Source organism: Archocentrus centrarchus, chromosome 11 (assembly GCF_007364275.1).
Source record: "Archocentrus centrarchus isolate MPI-CPG fArcCen1 chromosome 11, fArcCen1, whole genome shotgun sequence".
Taxonomy (NCBI): Eukaryota; Metazoa; Chordata; class Actinopteri; order Cichliformes; family Cichlidae; genus Archocentrus; species Archocentrus centrarchus.
Window position 1 is genome coordinate 20,095,988 of NC_044356.1, and position 22,626 is coordinate 20,118,613.

Here is a 22,626-nt window from a genome sequence, read left to right on the forward strand (position 1 = left end):
ACTTCCAATATGTTTGTACGTGCACAACACTGCATGAATTGTGGGGTTTATGCTAAATAATTCTGATGCCAAATGAAGCACAGCTTGAGTTTTTGTTGAGCTGTGATGAAAAAAAAAAGGAATAACCGATATATCTGTTGTGTGTTCTACAAATGATACAGCACCATGGCATACAGCCATATGTATCCTCTACAGCCATAAAGTGGATACAGAAAGTGTGTCATAGCAATTGTTGATGTGATTTAATGCTGCTAAAACTTTGATGTTGATCGCAACTTCCCAGTTTGACAATAAAGTTTATATTAAACATAACATGTTAGAATGAATTTAGCATCTACTTTACCTTTCTGCTCTGTTGCGTGCTCCATGGAGTGAATAATCTGGTGGTCTGGTCCGACCCCACACTGAGGATGAACTCACCCTCAGGATCCCAGCTCAGGTCTTGGACTGCATTAAAGTGACCTGATATCACAACTCCAGGTCTCCACTCTCCCTGGAGGAAAGGATTGTAAGAGTTGAGTTACAACAGTCTAAGGCATCTTCAACAACCCCCACCTGGTATCTGTGATTGACAGCTGTATCAGTGGTTAATCGTAATACATGCTCCTGTCTCAGAGGCAAATTCCTTTTCAAACATGTAAATTAGGGATCAGGTTCAAGTTTGTGCTGAACTGTAAATTTAAGTTCCAACTGGGTATAATTTATACCCAGTTGTCTCTGAATTATTACACTGAGCCTTCAGACTTTTATTCGATTTCAGGGACAACCAACAAAGACAAATGCTAAGCCAGTCATACTGAGTGGCAGACAGGAAACCTGGTGTGACTAATTACACTAAAATACACTCTCACAGTGAAGCAGAGGGAAAATGCACAAACTGTGAATCTTATTTCAAATTCAACTGCTTCAACGTGTCGTACACTTTTTCAGAAAATAAAGGAAAATTAATTCTTTAATATGCAAGTGTAACTGAGTAAAAGACAAAAATGCTGGCATCACATTGATTTTAAAGTTTGGGTATAATTACTATGTCCGTGGCTCTCACCTCTTTGTCTTGGTCCTTGCACCAGAGATGTAGTGCTCCATGAAAAGCGTGAGCCAAAATCATGGAGCCATCCGGACTCATCTGGCAGCCGTAGAAGCCTAAAGTGTTACCACCGACCTCCCCTACACGCACCTGGTGAGAAAGGAAGAAAAACATAGCATGTCATGAGGACATTAGTGTGCATCAAGTACCACATGCAGAGAAAAGCAGCTGAGTACAGAAGGTCATTTTAAAGCCTATATAAGAATCTCACATGCAGTAGTGTATAAAGTTTATGTGATCCATCTTGGTTCTATATAAGTCTACAGGCTGGGATTTATACAAACCAAGTGTGTGTGTGTGTGTGTGTGTGTGTGTGTGTGTGTGTGTGTGTGTGTGTGTGTGTGTGTGTGTGTGTGTGTAAGCTGTTCTCAGTCTCCCTCTAAGACCTATTAACTAACAGACTCCATAATGGTAGACAGAAGCAGGAAAAAGACAAAACAAATAAAAATCCAGCAAATCAGGCTGGCAAGCCAGATGAGAAATTATGCAAAATAGGACTTATTAGAGTGGAAAAAACTCTGGTGTTTTGTTTGTTTTTTTTTTCCCCCAAACAAAATACATTTGTCTAATTCATAATGATTGCAATTGCAGCCCAGTGTATCACATTAAACAAATAATCATGAAAAATGTCTGAGCTTAAAAACACAGAGATTTACATAAATTGGATTTGGTTGAGAGCTCGTGACCCCTGCATCATGTTATACAGAGAGTGTAAACTACATGTAGTGTGAGCTTCCAGTACAAAAAACACCAGTAATCACGGACAGAAAAAAATGATTGACTCCTTTAGGATTCACCTGTTCAATCATGTGCACCTCGCCTTTGTGCATACAGACAGTTCTGTATTGAATTTTGTGGATTCAAATCACTGTCTGTAACAGAAAGCCAATTTTGATTTAAGTGCAGTTACCAATTACCCAAACAAATGAAAATTCACTTGTTTAACCTCCCTCTGAGGTCATTCTAACTCACTTTAAAGTTTCTTTAAAGTTTATTCTCAGGGAGGAAAAGAAAAGAAATAAAGCAAGTTTGAGGTAAAAGGAGAACTGCAACAAAAAATGTATAATGCTCAACATGAAACTCATTCAACAAGAATACAGACTGAAAAGCTTTGCATTCTGGATTAATTCAACCAACCATTCATTGAAATTAATACCCAAAGTAAATATGAATTACATTCAAAAATAGAGGACAATATTAGTGCCATCCAGTTGCTCGTATAATCAGTGTGACTCAATGCAGGATTATGTGACAGAAATAACTTGAAACAATGTAGAAATTAATCAAAATATTTAGGCCACAGGGAGCCATTTTAACCACAAGCTGTCAAATGATACAACAGGACTGCACAAAAAAAAAAAAATGAAACTATCTTCATCCTTGAACAATAGACAGTGCAAGTCACTGAGTCTGTTCTCTTCAAGGACATTTTGTAGACCAGGTTAACTTCTCACTGACATGAAGAGTTCAAACAATTAAAAGCTTTATTGGACCTTGAGGCCTTGGAGGCAAACTGGGCCCAAAGGGGAGATCTATTCAAATCGATAGCAGTCAAACTAACCATAGGGTGCTACACTGTTCCCACAGAAGAACTATGTTGTGTATCCAGGTATCTCTTCCATCTTTAATTAGCCTTTGCCTTAAATGATATGTGCACTGGCAGTGGTGACCTTTTTCACTTATTTTTACAAATTTTTTAAGGTAATGAGAGTTTGTTTAGCTGCAGCAGTGACCTGAGGCAAACTGCAGAAGAAACACACAAGAATGTGTATCAAACAAAAACACAGCAGCTGCAGACCATACATAATTTAGCTATGCCAGTGTACTGTATGCGGAAGTAAACTGAGGGTCTCAATCATCCCATTTTCTTGCCTGCATATACTGGTCAACAATGACCTTCAAAATAATGCCTGTATGCAGGCTGAAACACAGCAGAACTAATGACAGCGATAAAGGCATGCCTTTACTTTGAATGGCACAATCTTTCAGCCATCCAGAACGAGACAGAGTAAGAGAGAGGAAAGAGGAAGAAGCATAGATGGTGAGATTGAGAGAGAATGGGATGCAACATTAAGCAGATTGATTTTAAAATTCTGCACACAAGAGGCAGCCGTAAATCACGCAAAAACTCGCAGCGGCAAAAAGCCGTCATCTGTCTTGTTTACGAGAGGAGCAACAATATGGATGTGTGGCGTGCCTTATCGCTGGACAGTGGGAGTATTTGGGAGTAATAGAACAAGGACAGTAAAAATGGATAGGTATGCATCATGCTTGGGGAGCGAAAGCTTAGCCATACTGGGAAAACCCATACACCATGAACACAGGTTTTTTGCAGCAGCACTGACAGTGAGAGTGGCTCTTGCCTTCAGTTTCTCTCTGTACTGTGGAAAATACACTGTGTAATACTGTGTACAATATAGTAAGGAATATAGTGAAGGATTATTTTCATGATGTATATATTAGTGGATTTCTCTTAATTAACTTTGCAGTCATTTAGCATAGTCTAAAGTGTGAGAATATTTATGCATGCCTAAAGACTTGGAAAAAAATAAGAACAAGAATTAATCAATGAGGTATGCGCCCATACATTTTTAAATAGAAAAGGCCACCTATTTATTAATGTGCTTTTCTGTGAGTTCAGACAGTCACGTGGGTTATTACTTGAAATATTATTTGGGAATTTGTTCATTTTCAACTTAATGTTTTATTAGGAAGGGCAGATGAAACAAAGAGTTTTAGGTCTAAGAGAAGTAATATTTTCTTCTTGTTCCAGTCTCTGTCAAGATGATCCCACACATTCAATAATGTTGAGGTCTGAGGTCCAGGCTCTGAGGAGGCCAATCCATGACTGGTAGTGTTCCATTGTGTGTTTTTTCTATCCAGGTATGCTTTCACTGCACTGACAGCGTGTTTGGGATCAGTGTCACACTGAAAAATGAAGCTTTTGCTAATCAGACCCTTTCCATATGGCATCGCATGGTGGATCATGCTGGTGGAATCCAGCCCCTACACTCACCGTTGTACCTCTCTCCTGACCTTCTCCGTACATATTGACAATAATTTGAACCAAAAATTTTAAACTTAGATTTATCACTCCATCAGACCTGTTGCCACTGATTTTCAGTCCAGTTCTTGTGTAATTGGCCATACCTCTGCCTTTTCTCCTTGTTTCCTTTCCTTGAGAATTACTTGAGAGCCACCTTTCCATTGAGACCATTTCTGATGAAGCCTCAGCAACTAGTAGATGCAAAAATGATGCAGAGATTCCAAATGCATCTTTTAAGTGTTTGCTCTTTCTTCCTATTTCTTAAGGATGTGACTTTCTGCTGTAGATAGGTTTTTAGGGCTGCCACTTCTTCTGTCCTCCACTTGTCCAGTTTACTAAATTTTTTTAAGGGCACACTGCACACTATTCCATGTTTTTTGGCTAACAGCTCTTTAGGAATCACCTTGATGCAAAAATATTATTTTAATGCCCATCAAACTGTTATCATTGGCATATTTCAACTAAAGAAATGGGAACAAATGCTGTGTTTTTGTGACAGGCTGCTAGTAACAAAGTTCCTAAAGATACAATTAAAATTTAAGTTGACTGTTATGTGTAGACACAACACTTGTTCAGTCCTTGAGTTAGGTGCCTTTTTTTAATGCTTGAATGATTCATAGGTCAGTGTTAAGCAGCTTTTTTAAAAAAAAAAAAAATCCTATGAAAATGCTCAAGTACAAGGACTGGAGTAACAAGAGCACCACTGAGCGGGTGCTAACCCTCAGCTGTTTTGGATTTGCAACAGAGGAGGAAGGGGAGGGGTGAGTCAAAGTGCCGTTATAGTAAAGCCAGTGAAGAAGTGTGTGAAGTGTGATGGATCTAGCTTGAACAGTATGCATCTACAGTGTGAATTTGAACATCCTAGGTGAGATCGTTGTGGATCTATCACATTTAAAAGAGTTTCTGAAAACTTAACCTCTGACCTCTACCCTTCAAGGTCACGGGTCATAGAGATTCAAACTCATCCAAGATTTTTAGCAGATGCATCTATGGTGTAAATTGGAACATTCTAGGTCACATCGTTCTCGAGTTATGGCCAACATCAAAGTTTTTTGTGGAACAAGCGCTGACGCTGCTGGCACCAAGTCTATGACAATAGCTCAACGTTTTCTTCAACACAGCTGAGCTAAAAAAGCAAAACAAAGAATAACTTTAAAAGCCCTTCAAGAGAGCCTGGAAATTTTTGCACACTACTGTATGCAACAATAAAAAAAATCATAAACTCCTCATATTTAGGATAACTGAAGCTCAGTTAGTTTGTTGTCATTTTATAAAGTATAAACTCAGTTAATTACAATCATGTCATGAAATTAACTATGTGTGCAGCCACCTACAAAACAGAACTCACTTTGGACTTTGTGGCTTTCTGCGATCTGCCACGTGACCAAGTGTAACCTGAGGAGGATACATACGCCGAGGTCTAAAAAAAAGGGTTCTCTCTCAAACACACACACAAACTGATAATCCCTCTAGGCACTGTGGTGGCCCGCTGTGGTCAGTCGGAGATGTTAATTACCAGTGTGTCTCGTTAGCGAGATGTGCTTTACGCAGCGGTGGGCCTCAACCATCCCACTGCTAACCCTGCTCTCCATTAAATCTCACCAATTACTCTAATCAGCGTAAAGAAGTGGAGCGCTTCTTTGTAAAAGAAAGGGGGGGAAGAAAAAAAAAAAAAAGCTAATTAAGACACACATGGCTGGTCATTTACTGCTGTTGAATCAGTTTTGCCAAAAATAAATAAATAAATAAATAAAATAAAATAAAAACAAGAAAACATTTGAATGTCCCAAAGGAAAACCTTTGTGAGGGCACAGAAAACACCCAAAAATTGCCAAATGCCTATAATGCTAAAGATATGACATTATATAAATAGAGTTTAATCCAATTCAAAGTTTTATTGTTGCACCTGTGTGTGTATGCGACAAAGCATCAGAGGTTAAGTTTCCTCTGTGGGAAGGGAAACTGTCAGTTCAAAGGCTTTGACTCTCAAAAAGAAAGAGGGGAGAGGAAAGAGAGGAGTATCATATGCATTCAGCAAAAAGGTTATTTCAGGTATGGGGGTTAATTCTTTATTTTTGGCATCAAGAGAAAAAGCTCTAGCTAAGGAGTCAGATTGGCCACACTAGACTTGACGCCCACCACTGATTTTCGTTCCCCACCGACTGCCTTTGTCTAATCATACTGGGAAGAATATGTGACATCAGTGCTCGCTTCAGGCCCTAATCATCGTCCCTTTGTTAGAGAGGAGAGTCGAGACTTTTATGGTTTTCTCCTTTCTGTGGTCTTTGTTGCTCATCGCTGTGGATGTGAACGATGAGATCAAAGGAGCAAAAAATGCAACTGATCAAGTGTGGAATCTTATTCATTACCACAGAATGTGATCACAGCCAAGGTGCCTGCCATGACGAGGTGAGCCACTTCTGTTCAACTGGACGTGTGCAATGTGTGTGTGTGAGCATTTGTGTTGCACATGCCGCCGTGTCTGAGCATGTCAGTAGTTTGTATCTGACTATTTTCCCCCCATTTCTAGCATGCATTAAGTGTCAGGTATAAGGGAAAGTATTCTGAGGTAGCACAGAAACACATGAGAATTAGGTTGTATTAAAAAAAAAAAAAAAAAGCTGTGGGGCAGATGGGCAGAGAACTGCTTTTTCTTTGCCATCCACACTTGAGTTAAATTTAGTCTCATTCTGGCACAACAGCAGCTGTTTGGGCTCCAAAGACACGAGGTGGAGGGGAGAGAAAGGAAAGGAGGACAGAGATGATGTCAGAAGGGGAGAGAAAGCAAAAGGGAGAACAAAATTAAGAGGTGGGTGTAAGGAGTCAAAGGAAAAGACAGATGATGCAGAAAAATCTTTTTTAGGAAAGGTGGTGCAGGCAGAGGCTATGGCATGTCTTCCACCAGCAACCTCTCCATCTCTTGTCGGATGTGTTAGGGAATGGGCCGTAAAAAAGGGGGTTCAGTATGAGTAAGTGATAGAAGGGAAGATGGGGGAGGACAACACCGGCTTTTCTAAGCTCACAGTGCTGGGCTCAGCACCTCTTCATCACTGTCTATCACTTCTATTCCTGACACTTCAATGTCAGGGAGAGTGGAAACTGACGCAAGGGCACTGACAGCAAGAGAAGGGATACATACTGTGGGCAGAGGAGGGGGGCTCAGGCTCCAGATCATGTCACAAACAACTGAAAGGAAAACTGGCCAAAATAGACTGAGGAGGTGGGTGTGTGAGTCTGGATGGATGTGTGAACAAACCCTGCGTTGACAACCGAGAGTGACTGAATCCACTTATGTATGTGTGTGTAGGCTCTATGGATCTGCATACACAACACTGACCTGTTCTATCCACACTCCAGAACTGTCCTCAGGAGCCCAGAGGATCATGGTTTTGTCCATAGAGGCAGAGAGCAAACAGAGACGCTGCTGCAGCTCGCCACCTGCAGGAGGAAATAAAGAGGGCTATTTTCAGGAAAGGCATAGAGATCCAAAATTGGTCAACAACTGGTCATTAGGCCAGTGGTTCCCCATCTTTACGTGAGCTGAAACAAAGACTATAGCTCATGTACATCCTCCCCAATAGATGCATCTATGGCGTGAACTGGAACACGATACATCCTTTGTTCTCGCCTGTATGAGTCTGAATTATTTTAATAGTCAAATTTTCACAGCATGTTTTTTTTAAACTACCGGTACTTATCTTGTTAATAATCTCAGTGACCTCTTACTTTTAGTGCTGCTAAGAAATTCAAGAAGTATGGATGAACATGTTTTGCTCTTTTCAAACTTGAGTACTCCCTGTTTACAACACACACAAGAACAAAAAATATCACAAATGATGGTGTGGTGTGAGGTCTCTGCTCCCCAAACCCACAGATAGCTGCAGGCACGGGTATTTTCTTTAGAAAGACTACTAAACTACAGAGGGAGCGCAACAGTCATTTCATAAAGGGACTTATATAAATACGCCTTTTTGTTTGGATCATCATAGCTACGGTAACCCATGTTAAATTATAATTAAAAAACAAGTGGTATAACGGGTACAACAAAGCTGATTTGAACATTGTCCATCTCACAAACGTGTCACTCTCCAAACACTGAATCACAGACATAACACATACAAATTTGATCAGGTGACCCCTAGATCACCTGATCAAATTTGGTATGAATCGGACTGGTAGTTTAGCTGTAATACTGTTACCAAACAAACAGACAAACATACCAAAAACAATACCTTGTTCCCCCCTCTCGGGGCGGGGTAACAAACGTTTAAAAAAAAGACTGTTCGCATTATTGTGTCTGAAGCTGAGATATATGTCACATGAGTGTGATGCAATATGCTTTTAAGTCAACTGGATTTTAAAGCAAAGCTTTCCATCCTTTCCTTTGAGGACTAAGTCAATAACTTTTAAAACTTCTATTTTTCCCCCCTTTAAAATGTCACACTTTCTTGCTGGTTTTTTTAAGCCAAGATTAAAAGACAAAAAGGGAAAAACAATGGCTCTCAGCATTGTGCGAAAGCCAATCCATTTACTTCCACTAGCTATGGAAACTGAATAAGGGATTGAAATGTTTTGCCCTGAATCCAATATAAATGGACTGATTGTGTTTTTGACTAACACAAGTAATAGATTCTAGCAATAACCTATCGGCAATTTTCTAGAAAACACCTGGCCTAAAAATGGGCGTCATGGCACCTAATTTCCATCCATCCATTCTCTTCCGCTCATCCTGTTCAGGGTATCATAGGGCGAGAGGCAGGGTACAGCACGCACAGGTCACCAGCCTGTCGCAGGGCTAACACAGAGAGACAGACAACCATTCACACTCACATTCACACCTATGGGCAATTTAGAATCACCAATTATCCTAACCCCAGTAACTACATGTTGGACTGTGAGAGGAAACCGGAGTACCTGGAGAAAACCAACGCAGACACAGGGAGAACATGCAAACTCCACACAGAAAGGCCCGGGCCAAGGTGGATTCGAACCCAGGACTTCTTGCTGTGACAGTGCTAACCACCGCACCACTGCGGCAATTAGGTCCCTAATTTCCTCCCAGGTTTTTTAAATCAAGGTACCTTTATAGAAAGGAGGCTGCCAGTGAACCCCATAGACCCAATTCTCATGGCCTGCCAGAACCGTTTCAAGGGACACAGCGAACACTGAGGACTCTTCTGCAGAAAGAACACAAACAGAGGCCAAATAAAGGACATTACTGAGATTTCAGCTTCCGAAAAAGCACAGAAAACAGTGTCTGATTATGACAACAACTGCATGAAATTTGAAATATTCCACAAAAAAAATATCCAAAAACAATTATGTGTAAACACATATACAGGTCTATAATGTACAATTTTTAAACATTCCAAAAGCATCTCTCCTCATTTGGCTAATTAGTGCACCATTTATAATCAAGCCTGGGTGGCCCACTCACCTCTCTCCTTCACTTCAAAAATGTCCTCTTTCATTTTGATGATGCTGTGATTGTCCTCTACACGGGTGTCTATGCCAGACTTGGCACACAGCCTCCACACTCTGATGAGAGCGTCCTGCGAACAGCTGGCTAATAACAGCTCCCCACCTGAATGAGTCAGAGTGAAAACCCAAAAACCTTCACTGCTCAAAGTCATTTTGTGTCGGCTCTTAAAATTTTTGTCTATCTATCCTCGCTAATCATTGTTTTATTTGCTCAGCTCAAGTACTTTAATGAAAAGTGTGATATTATGAAATACAGTGGTATTGTTGTGGTGTGAAAAGAAGCGATGACAGTCCAACAAATTATAAAGTGATCAGACACATTAAATTTAATGTTATTATACTTAAGGTGTTGAAAGCCTACATTATCAGATATAGCCTTTTGAGCACCTGGAAACACCACATCGCCTATGGCTAACAAAAAGCAAGCAGTCGCTTACATTCACAGCAACATCAGCATTCATTTGCAGTTTGTTTGTTTTTTGACTGCTAAATACTCCCGCACTCTGTTCACTAGCAAATGGCTAACTTTGCCATTTAGTGGTGGTAAGGTTCCGTACTCTGGGTTTGTTGACTGCAAAAAGTCTTGTGAGACAGAACAGAGATTGAAAGTTCAAACTAAAGAGCTAAATGATGCTATAAAGTTCTGTAGAGTTCAGGGTAACAGCAGAGTTAAGAGATCAGTTGTGTAAACTCTTTCACACAGTCATTTGATTCATGGTAAACATAAAAGCATTAATTACAGCAGCTTTAAATAAAACTTCCATTAATGTCTAACAGAAGACACAGTACTTTAGGACTTAAGTTTCAAGCAGAACTCATCGTGCTTAAAGTGGTAAAAGTAGAGCCAAGTGGGACAATTTAAAAAAACGAACCTTAGTTTTCAGCCTTGTAATGAGCATTAAAGCCTCAGCGAGATGTTTCATTTCACTTTCATTACTTATCTGTTAGTTAGGAGACGATTGCTCCTGACTGTGATGTAGCCAGTCAGAAAACAGGAGTGCCAGCCAAATACACACAGACAGGTGGTAAACAAAGCACATGCCACTATTTCTGAGTGTCTCTGTCTCTCACATTAGTGTTTTAGTTTTAGTCCAGTAGCCACCGGTCCAGTTTTATGTCTGCCAATATAAACAGATACCCAAAAAAAAAAAAAAATCCTGTGATGCTACCACCAAAGGCCTCCAGAATGTTGAGACAGGAAGGATGATGTTATTATAGTTTGTCAATCATGGCATAATGACACTAATGATAACGACAGCCATGATTTGTTTTGCTACTTGCCTGAAACTGTGCCAAAACACCATCCACTGGTGACTATTTCTCATGCAACAGTGTTTTTAAAAACCTGCTACAAGAAGAGGGCTTCAAAGTCATATTTAACTTGGACTTTTAATCTGTTTTACCATCTCAATCATGTAGTTTGTCTCTTTGTAGTCTCTGAAGAAGCTAACACACCCATGTTTCTGGTCATTTCATTATTAGGAAAAATAGTAAATATACTAGAAGCAGAAGTGATGAAAACTTTTCAAGTGAGTCTTCTTTCTACAAAGCTTTTAGTTCGTGACAGATGGCAAGCTGATTTTGAAGTAGCATATAATTAAACCTACTGCAAAAGAAAAAAACAAAAAAAAAACAAATTAAAGATAGAAACACAAAACCAGAAATCATGCTCTGAACCCCAATATTGAACAGCTATGATAAACTGCTCCTCTAGTGCTCCAATTTGCCATCTGTCGAGTCATAAAAGAACAGAATGATTTATTTAACTACCCTCGCAGCAGAGAGAGGGTTTTTGTCATTCCTGTGAGAATACTTCATATAAACAAACTTCATTCTGTCTCTTTTTTGGCTTGTAGCTTGGCAGCATGGAGTAGGTCATAGACTGTGAGTAGGAAGGAGACACTGGTGAAGAGGGTTGGTTAAGGAGATGAAATAGCTTTTACACAGTCAGAACAGTGCAGTAATGAAGTGCCCTTGAAGAGGGTTACACAATTAGTAGAGCCTGGATTGGATCCACGCATTACCGGGTGCTATCAAAATACTGTGAATGCACTGGATGGTAAGGCTGGACTTCAGCATGAAAGGATGGAAACCGCATACAAAGTTTAGACATTTTCTGGGTCTGCTAGGAGAAAATTGCCTTTCCACTTCTTTGTTTTTCAATTTGCAAAGGTCAGAAACCACATGTCAGCCTTTCTCGTCAAATTGGTTAAAGGCTAGGACAGGAAATCTACTCCCACCTCTCAGCATTTACTCAGTGACATGTTATCTAACTCTTTCAAAGCCCAGGAACTGCATTATCCCACTTTGCAGGCTTTCTTAAGATCAACTCAAGATAAGTGAGAAATCAAGCACATGCTCTTCAGGCTCTAGAAGACAAAACACTACCATGCCAGGAAAAAGAAGATAAGATACGGACCATAGAGTCATCAAGTCTTTTTTTCTAAACAGCAACATCTTTAATACAGTATACTCTGAGCGTAACAGGCCCCCTTTTAGTAAGCTTAGTTCATTTATCATCCACAGGACTCATTCATTAGCCACTAACAACCACAACAGTGAATCTAAGGTTGTTTTATTCTATTTTGATGATCATTTTTAGAGTACTGTTAGAGTACCAAGTACTGGATATTCATACTGTGCTCAAATCTCAGCCTAAGTACCCAAACAAAATAGGAGTGGGTTTGAGAAGATGCTGGCGGGTTGCTGAGCTGAACGTGTATTCAACATGAATGTCTTATTCCTTTCCTTTCTGGTTATTTTTAGTTTTTATTTACAAGGTACAGTACTGTGCAAAAGTCTTTAGTCAACCCCTGTTTCTTTATATTTTGCTTCCAAGGAGTCAGACTATGTTGCAATTTTTAGAGTGGTCCTGAGCAACAGTTCTCCAGGCTCTCTGAAGGTTTGAAGTTCTTCTTTGGACATTGGCTCATTTTTCACTAACTTGCTGTCCAATCATGCTGACCACTTTCAGAGGAATCTTGCTTTGTTTGTTAAAAAGGTTGTTTCATGTCTATGTCTATGTCTATGCACCTGTCTGACTGCACTGATGTACATATTAGTGGAATATAGTTTACATTCTTTTATCTTTTGATTAGTCTCTGCACTGTATATTTTGTAATTTTGTAATATTGTGCTATAGTTATAGCTCTAATATCTCTGTATATTTGCAATTTGTATACTTGTATATTGTCTTATAGTTTTTATACTTATTTGTTTTTTTTTTTTTTCTGTAAGCACGAAGTACCGCAGCAATTTCCTAATGCTGTGAACCTGTTCACCCATATGGCAATAAAAACCTTCTGATTCTGATTCTGATTCATAAAAATATACCTAACTCAAGTGATGAACCAGTGTTGTGTCTACACATAAAGAACCAATTTTGAAATGGGATCTTTAGGCACTTTGTTACTAGCAGCCTATCACAAAAACACTATTGTTTTTTTTATTTGTTGAATTTACAAAAAAATACCAACAATAACACAGTTTGACAGGCATAAAATTGTATTTTTGAACCAACAATGTGATTCTCATCAAGTGGAGTGGAGTGTGTCTTTAAGCATTTGAGGAAACTGGACAAGTGGAGAGGGAAAAAAAAAAAGTAGCAGGCCTAAAAAAAAAAAAAAACTTTCTACAGAAGATGACCAGTATCTGGAAGCCATGTCCTTAAAAAAGACCTGACACAGGACCTGAGAGCTGCATCTGGCATCTCAACATCATCTCTGCATCTACTGTTTGCTGAAGCCTCATCAGAAACAGTCTCAGTGGAAGAGTGGCTGTCAACAATCCATTCTTAAGGAAGGGAAACAGAGAGAAAAGGCTGAGATATGCCAAATTACACAAGAACTGGACTCATTACTCCATGGTCTCACGGAGTGATGAATCCAAATTTGACAATGATCCCAATCACACTGCTAAAGCAGTAAAAGCACACCTGGATAGAAAAACCCACAAAGAATGGAACAAAAGGCAGCCAACATCCAAAGATTAGCTCTGAATGTCCTCCAAGAAACCTGGAGAACTATTCCTGAAGACTATTTAAAGAAATTACCCGAAAGCTGCCTAAGTGAGTTCGGGCTGTATTGAATAAATGAGGTCATACTAAATATTTCAAGCTTATTAGAACTGTATGAACTATGCTTTTTCCTTATATAATGTATTTCCATGTATGACTGCGCATGTTTAATTAATCGTTGCACCTATTTCAACTTTTATATCAAGAAATGAGGGGTGGCTCAAGACTTATGCACAGCACTGTAATTTGAACTATTTTGTATATTACAAAGTTTGACTTTTAATTTAAAAACTGTATTTGATGTAAGGGGAATCCTGGCTCCATATATACTTTATGTACATCTGAGAGCAAGCTAGGCAATGTCACATATACACTTTACTGTAACTGTAAATTCAAACCAGCTTTTACTCCTGACACAAGAAGTCTAGAAACATTAGCACTCACCTGTAGATGCCCAATCCACTCCACGAACCCAGTCTTCATGTCCTTGCAGGGACAAGGCTTTCTGCAGCTATTATAGAGCAATTAAAAAGGATCAAGCACTGCCCTCTAACTGTAGAAATTCAAATGAAAAGTATCAACACGAAGCACATAAATGAGCACTTCCTGAAGGAAATATCAATCTGAGCTTACCTGCCCATTGGCCTGCACATATAGATGCACCCGAGAGTCATCTCCTCCACAGGCCAATATGGGAACTGTGAGAAACAAAGTTTTCACACAGTCACGTAAGCACGCACACAAACTCACACTCTCACAGCAGGCTGCATGCATTTACATTGCCATCTAGGTTTTATAAACAGAAGCGGAATGGAAAGGAAGCAGCACAGCATGAAACAGACAGAAAGGCATGTAAAATAGCGAGGCAAAATGACATGAGACACTTCAAACGGAGACAGCATTTTGAGTATTTGAATATGGAGTTCAGTTACAGGCACTAAAGCAGTCGTGTAAATTGAGATGGATGACGAGAGGAAAAAAGCGTGTGTGTGTGTGTGTGTGCGTGTGTAAATCTATGGATGAACTTAAGGGATGTCTATGGATGAACGGCTTAGGCTTACCTCTGCTGCCTGGCAACAGTACCAGAGAGACATCCATCATGAAACCACTGCCAAATGATAAGTTATGGAGGCACTCAGCTGAGGATCACAAACATACATGAAATTAAACTTTAAACATAATATAATAAAAGGACAACTTTAAAAATTATAAATGATAATACACATGTGGTCACAGAGTTGTACATTTTCCCCCCATCTCCCCTTATTGATGAAGGAAAGGAAAGTGTATTTCAAGGCACCACTCTGCAAACAGCCACCAAAATAACAGAATGTATTTTTATCTGGGAATATAACCCAAGGTGATGCCTACTCCACAAAAACACACGCTTAATCTCCACGAGTGTCAGGCGTCATTAATGTTTTTCGGCACTGACAGCTGGACAGAAACTCTCAGCAAAGTGAAGCTGTTACAGCTCGAAGCTAAGAAAGTAGCATGGATGCCTGTCGGGAATGCAAAAGACTCAGATTTTTTAAAAAGTAAATTCAATCAGTACAAATGCATTAATAAAGAAAAGCCATAACCAGGGGTAATTATGCAGCATGCACACTAGGTGAGCATTTTATACTGCTTCGTATAATATGGGGTATAACAATTTCCATCCAAAATGTGGCCTTTTTCATAATACTGACAAGTTATTTTCCCTGTTCTACCTGACTTTTTAACAATACACTTTACCCTTTAGAAGAACAACCATTCACACATCAAAAGAAACAACACAATAAATAAGATGGTTGCAAGAAGCTTAAATAGATAATAAAGGTTTTAGATATTCAAGGGGAATTCATGACTCATTCAGTTTTCATGTTAGGACCTGAAACCAATGAATGTGCACGTGGCCACTATCTGTAGTTTTGAGGTTCATATGTGAGAGAAGAGTAAGTTAGTTTGGAAGGTTCAACAATAAACCCCCAACCATGAAGACAGTCTATTATAAGTGTTCTCACATACATGATGTATCCTCAATAGTTCTGCAGCACAGCGGTGATTATGTTATAAATATTGCCATGCTCTCTGATAGCCATTATGGGCCAGATAATCCGAAACAGTATGCTAAACTCAAATAATTAAAAGCTTGTTTATCAATTTTTTTTTTTTGAAGACATTTCAACTCTCATCCAAGAGACTTCTTCAGTTCTAAAATCAAAAGGTGGGATGACTCGGGTATTTAAACTCCCGGCTGTCCCCTTGGAGGTGGTCATTGACCAACTATTGTTCATGTGCACCATCACATGAGCCAAGGTGTGACTAAAGGGATAGGTCATTACCACCAGGGGTTTTGGGTGAAATCACTGTGAGACTTTGCCTTACCCTATCATGTGACCTATTGAGGTCACATGAAGTAAGGTGTGAGTGGGGGTTGTGGCACATGGAAAAGGCTCTCAAGACAGCATTGTAGGTGGCTGACAGCTGGTCTCATAAGCCACCACCTCTGTTCAGTGATGGTCATTTACAGTGGACATAGATGCTTCTTTTACTTCTCTTTCACACTGTGATGGAAAATTTTACTTTAACCTCTTTTATGCTGTTCAACTATGGAATGTGTGACCATGAAGGTATTATTATTATTATTATGAAGTGACCTGTAGGTTGTAAAAACTGTCCAGATGACCATTCCCTTATCTGTAACCTACACACACCCTTCCCCTCTCAGGACCCTCTGTGTTAATGGGGTCACATTCATTAGTTTTAGTGTCCTTCTGGTTAGTTTCTCTTTATGCAGGAACATGTAACTGGGAGAGGATCTCCTCTTCTTTATTGGTTGGGTTAAGGAGGGGGAGAACAGGGGGGTGTAAAAGGGTATAAGTACATTGTGTTTCTGTGTAAGATTCAGAACTCACTTACATACTTCTCAGTGTGTGGGTGACTTCTCTTCGTACGAGGAATAAACCATGTAACGGAATCTTGTCTCTCTCATTTGATAAATACATTTCCATAACACAAACCATCTTTCTTCCTGGTCCAAAATGTGAACATTGGCATCCTTGAAGACTGTCCTTTATCCTTTAGGTACAGAGGTACAGCTGAGTCCTGTCCTGTCCTGTTGAGGTGGCTCTTGTTGTGCCATGCATTTGTGGAGTGGCTGCTTGGTTTCTCCAGTGTAGAGGTCTAAACACTTGTGTTTTGTCCTTGGGATGAACCACATTTTGTCTACTGTGAACAACCATCAATAAACACAGGTGGTGGCTTACAACACCGTCAGCCACCTACAAAGCAGTCTTGAGAGCCTTTTCCAGGCACCTCAACCTCTCACAGTGGTTTCACTTGATGAACCACGCCTTTTTTTCACACCTTGGTTCATGTGATGATGCATACAAACAACAGTGAGTCAGTGAGCCCCCCCCCCCCAGGGTTTAAATACCTTGGACTCCCCACCTCTTGGTTTTAGAAGGGAAGGAGCCTCTTGGATGAGAGTTGAAACATCTAATGTCTAATGGGCAGTTAAGGTCTAATTAACAAATTAATCTGTGTTTGTTTTTTGTCTCTTACCTTGTTTGGCATCACCACAGAGCCAGAGCTTAACTGTGGAGTCTGATGCTGAGGAGGCCACCAGTATCTTTGAGTCCTCCACGTAGATGGCATCAACAGCACATACTGGACCAGTGTGGCCCTTACACTCAACAGACTGGATAAACTGGAAACAGCGCAGCACATTTTAATTTGTTTATCTATGCTATATATATAGTGCACTTTATAATGTATGGTAATTATTATGGAAAGAAACCAAACAATACTCCAACAAGCAAGCACTTAATTTACTCGCCAAATAAAGACTTGGCAGGGTTTGAGTCAGAAACAGTATGAGTCATATGTGCTGCAGGTGGTTTACCTTCCCATCCTGTTGAGCCTCCCAGAGGATGAGCCGATTGTCTGAGCCTCCTGAGACAAGATGACACTCTGGAGCTGTGACAATAAGAGTAACACAGGTTTGAGATATGCCACAGAGTAGCAGCTACGGTAAATGAAAGTTCTATAGCATATGTCAGTATTTTTGGAATACAGTTTCTCTACCTATGTGCCAGGAGTCTGGGGAATATTCGCTGAATAATTTAAGGTTTGCTATAGAATAAGATGACTAACCTGCCCCGGCCCTATCTACTGGTTTGACAGGATTATAGCTCCACGTGGGTGCAACCTCTGCGAGGCTCTTAAAGAACAGCGACAAGCCTTCGTGGTAACAGGAGCAGCATAATAATACCGGAATAAGAAGCTCAATAAAACACACAAGTGGTTTGACAGCCACCGGTCTTCGTCCCCTACACACTCACCGCTGTCCTCTCTGTGAACCCACTGGACTGCGTTCACTCTGTCCGTGTGTCCGTTTAGAAGAGCGACAACTTTTCTCTCCTAAAGAAAGAAGACGTTTACTGCAGTAATAAACAAAATATTCGCTCATTTAAAACTTCAGCATGCTCGTCGCTGGCTGCGACTGCTAGCAGCGACAGCGGATTTACAGTAGAAATGACAGCTTGTACTACCTCTGGGTCGTATAGAGCCACCGAGTTACATGTTCCAAAAGCTATGGTTCCTCCATGACCCCAAGAAACTATATTTGGCGTCCTATTTGCACAACAAGCTACATGGCATGTTTCAATTACGGCCGCCGCCATCTTGAAAACTGAAGTTGTGGAGTTACTGTAAATGTGACCGGGGCTAAACGGCACGATGCTGACAACGGTTCCGCAGTTTGACCATATACTTTTTAAATAATTTACACACGTATATAATATGACTTATTTTGTTATTATTATTTTATTTTCAATATTGGTTCTTACATTGTACTAGTGATGGCTATAACGCTGACGCTTAGTTGAAGTTGAACTACAGAGTGGAGTCCACTAGATGGCGTAAGGTTATCACAAATCCACGGAGGTGCTACAGATGTGTGACAAATTGAAGGCAAAACCTGAACTTTTGACTCCTGCGGTGAGAATATCCGGTGACACTGTTTACTAGAGTAGTAGCAGCCCTCCAGAAATTTGAAAAGTTAATACCAAGGTGCACTAAAGCTGCCCCAAAGGCAGATTAAGGAGGGTTTTGCTTTAATATGTCACCCATCTGTAAAACCTTTTATCTGAATTAAAGTAAAATAGGGTAGCAGTAAGGTGATTATTTATTATTCTGTGGAGATTTTGTTTCATCTCCCCTACAGAGAATTTCGAAGGCCAGACAGAAACAGAACTGATGAAGATTTAGAGCTTTATTTGTTGATATTTTAGCATGGATGGATGCTTGAAGATTTGAACATTTGTCTTCTGGCTGAAGGTAAGGCCCTAGATTCCCAAACAGCCAGCCTGTATCAGTAAATGGCACTTGAGATAAGTGCAAAACACACACACACACAAAAATAAATAAATCTAAAATAATCCATACTCTCTCAACAATCAAGACGCCACAGCATAAACACACAGCTATGTCAGACTGTATCATCTACTTGCCACTCTGTATTGAGGGTGACTGATCGCAGCTGAGCTAGCTGCCAGCCAGACAACCTTCCTTGTTTAAAAAAGAAAAAGAAAGAAAGAAAAAAAAAAGCCCCCTGGGCCTTTTGGACTTCAACAGCTGACACTTTTGTAACATGGAGTTTTCAGGCACCTATTTGACAGGATCAGAGGGGAAAATGTGATGGTGTCTGTGAGGCCGTAAGTCATATCATAAATGACAGTGTAGCCAATACAAACAGGAACAGAGGCAAATATATGGAAAGTGAGAAAGGATGAAGGGTGTGTGTGTGCTGGGGGTGAGGCTGGGTCTTTCTTGGCTCACCTCTGACCATGCTGACTTATGGTATATGGGCGTGACAGAGACAAAACAGACACCCTGTCACCAACACTTCAGCAGAAAATAGATTATGCTCGGCCTGCTATTGTTGTCCCTCCTCAGTCACAGTGAAGCAGGGTTTAGACAGACTTGGCAGGGTGAGACAACCTCTCTATGGGGCGCACACCATGTGGAGGATACCCTATGGCTCTCATCTCTGGAGTGTCAGCTCATGAGTGGCAGAAAAGCAATTTTCAGATGCAGCCAAAGAGCTTCATCTGTGACAAAGTATCTGTATTATCTCTCATCCGCTTGTGTCTCTGTGGTTGCTTACATAATGCATGATTAATTTGATCAAATGTAGCAGGTCATTGGAGGAGAGGGGGGATTTATTTAGGAAAGATCCCATTACATTTCTCATAGAGTGGACAACAGGGTATATATGGATATGCCTCTATATGAAGTGTTTTGTGAGCACATCTTTACACTTTAAAAACTCTCGTACTTCACAGTTTGAGGACAGAGTTATCAAGAGAAAGTACTTTCATTTATCCAACAGATGCACTTAGTCAGTTCTGATGCCATCATTGCATGGTTATGCTTGAAAGATAAAAATGTTGCTTCCTGCTATTCTGTATATGTCAAGGAGGTCAATTTGATAACCAGCGCGCAGTGGAGATGTTTTAATGGATTTATGATTAATTATCAGAGTCTGAAGTCTGTTTTTTTGTGGTTTTGTGATACAAAAGTCATGTTAAATATGTCATTCTTTCTGTAACAGGGCAGAGAGAAGCTCAAACTGTTACTTCAGAACGTTTAAAGCAAAGTTAAAAGCAGATAATGTCTTTAAATGTTCCAATGATTGGTTTTATTGTACCACTTGTTGCCTACGGGTGCAACTAAGGAGCTCTGAAGCTGTTTTTTTTTTTGGTGAGAATATAGCAATTTAGGGAATCAGTACTTGAACTTTATACTTTAAGTACTTAGGAGCTGATGATGATGGAGAGACCTTCTATTTTTTTAATATAAAATATCATTCAGGTTTTCACCATCAAAAAGTTACTGCAAGAGTCTACAAAAACGCGTGTAATGAGTATCTAGTTCTATTTTTAACAATTCTAAGCTCCCAACTAATAACAGTATTTTTGCATCAGTGCACTGTGAACACTTTCTCTGGGCTCTTTCTTCAAGGTGAAAGAACTTGGATTATCTTGCTGCACACTTGCGTGCGAGAATGCAAATTGAACTAATAACCATTTATGTGTGTCATCTCCACACAGCCCCATGTGTTTGTTATTTCAAACAGTGGAAAGCGTCTCTGACAAACGAGGCAGCCTTCAGAAATAAGATGGGCCGGATGAAAACAGAATGATAACGAGGATATGCGAGGTGTCCGTGATTATGTAACAACAGAAATGGAGACACGGAAAAGCCAGGATTGCAGGGCTGGGGTGTCTGCGTGCCACTTTGCAGCTGCCTGGTTTTGTTTATGTACAATTAAATTTGTCTTGTCCCCAAGGGTACCTCCTTGGCACAAGGAGAGTGGCAAATGACAAACATGGCCTGCTTCTCATTAGCACTTGTACTTAACTTTGCTGTTTTATTTGAACATACTAAAATGTCTGATTTCAAACCCAGTGTCTGCTGTTCTGTGCATTTTATTTTTACTCGAGCAGTGCAATTCCCCCTGACCACACCACAGCTATGATTAAACTCCTCCGACATTATAAACAGCTGAAGCCTTTACACTGCAACACACCTAGGTCAATTTTTTTTAAAATGACATTGTAAAAACAAGGCAAAGCCAGCTGACCAGCCAACCAGGCCACCTCACCTCAGTCTGAACTCCTCTTCTCTCCGGTCACTGTGTTGTCCTGAGGGGGATGAGCTCAGCTGCAGGTCTCTGCCAAGGCCACAGCAGCCCTACAGTGCAAGATTTAGGTTCATCTGACCAGCGGGTTCTAGGTTACGGCTTCCCTGGAGGATGTGAATTTCTAAGATGTGCATGAAAACTGCTAAAAAAAAAAGTTGTATAAATGTGTCAAAGGAAGATTATGATCATGAACATGCACATTAAAAGCATGCTTTCATGTAGGCATGGGTTATTTCCTCCAGCTGAAAATGTTCTACTGTTTTAAAACGCGGGGAAAAAAAAAAATCCATCAACATTCCCCCACAATCCTCCCTTTGAATCCCAAAATTTCAATCTACTTATCCAGCAGGGGACTATGACTGAGTGCGCTCATTTTACATCTTGTAGACTGCGAAATCACTATCTCTTTAGGCTCAGCAGTTCCCGTCCCAGGAGCTGTACAACCAGAAGGAACGATCCAGAGAGAGAGCGAGAAGTCAGCACTTCTAAAGCATGGGGAGAGACAGTAGCAGCTGTTAGCAACACAATCACACCACGCATAAGCATCTTTTATTTAATGAGCAATACCCTTGGACCGCGCAGATGAATATACACATAAGGAGCTTCCTGCTTATGTGCCGTTTCAGGCAAATTGTCAAAATGGAGCATGCCTCAAAGAGATTAGAGGCAAAAGAGCAAATATTGAATATTCCAGAACAAATGAGATGCTGTTTAGAAAAACAAGCTCGGATACGGCAACGACAAACCAAACGAGAACAGACACGCAACTGCGTTTGGTTGAGATTGTGGATTGGAAGCCATTCGTCTTGATAACTAATCTATTTCCCGCTGAAATGTTACAGGATGTATCATATTTCTTATCTCATTCTTCCTCTTGAACGTATCTACTGTGACCAGAATAATTTAAGCCAAAACAAGTTAATACACCATAATGCAAGGAGCCCAAGAGGAGTTTATCGTCTTATCAGCTGGAAGAGAGCCTCAGTGCAGATTACCAAAAACATAGAGATACTATCTAGGTGGTATTGGAGCCATTCATCAAGGTGGAACAGAACCTTGTCCACACAGCAGCCAAACTACTTGCATGCTTCCATAATGATGCACTGTAAATGTGTGTATTTGTGTGTGTACGTGTACATGTTTGTATGTGTGTGTGTGTGTGTGTGGAGTGAAACCAATGTAAACAGGGAGTGGTTAAACTAAAGCATAGCTCTGGGGTTTAAAATAAATACTGGCTAGGCCTGAGAGCAGCACACACACACACACACACACACACACACACACACACACACACACACACACAC

At 40.2% G+C, this 22,626-nt stretch overlaps 1 protein-coding gene across 2 annotated transcripts in view; it reads right to left on the reverse strand.

Moving 5' to 3' along the window:
* elp2 (elongator acetyltransferase complex subunit 2) overlaps positions 1–18,301 on the reverse strand; it is a 33,215-nt gene extending 14,914 nt beyond the window's left edge. For both annotated transcript variants that reach the window (XM_030740856.1, XM_030740855.1), the window contains exons 1-12: positions 18,168–18,301; positions 17,958–18,036; positions 17,519–17,592; positions 17,179–17,323; positions 14,691–14,768; positions 14,263–14,327; positions 14,074–14,140; positions 9,571–9,717; positions 9,215–9,310; positions 7,471–7,571; positions 1,046–1,177; positions 344–493 (exon numbers count right to left, since the gene is read on the reverse strand). In XM_030740856.1, coding sequence (XP_030596716.1) covers positions 344–493; positions 1,046–1,177; positions 7,471–7,571; positions 9,215–9,310; positions 9,571–9,717; positions 14,074–14,140; positions 14,263–14,327; positions 14,691–14,768; positions 17,179–17,323; positions 17,519–17,592; positions 17,958–18,036; positions 18,168–18,299 — 1,266 coding nt within the window. In that variant the 5' untranslated portion in view covers positions 18,300–18,301. The remainder of the gene's footprint in view (positions 1–343; positions 494–1,045; positions 1,178–7,470; positions 7,572–9,214; positions 9,311–9,570; positions 9,718–14,073; positions 14,141–14,262; positions 14,328–14,690; positions 14,769–17,178; positions 17,324–17,518; positions 17,593–17,957; positions 18,037–18,167) is intronic.
* Between the last annotated feature and the right edge of the window lie 4,325 nt (positions 18,302–22,626).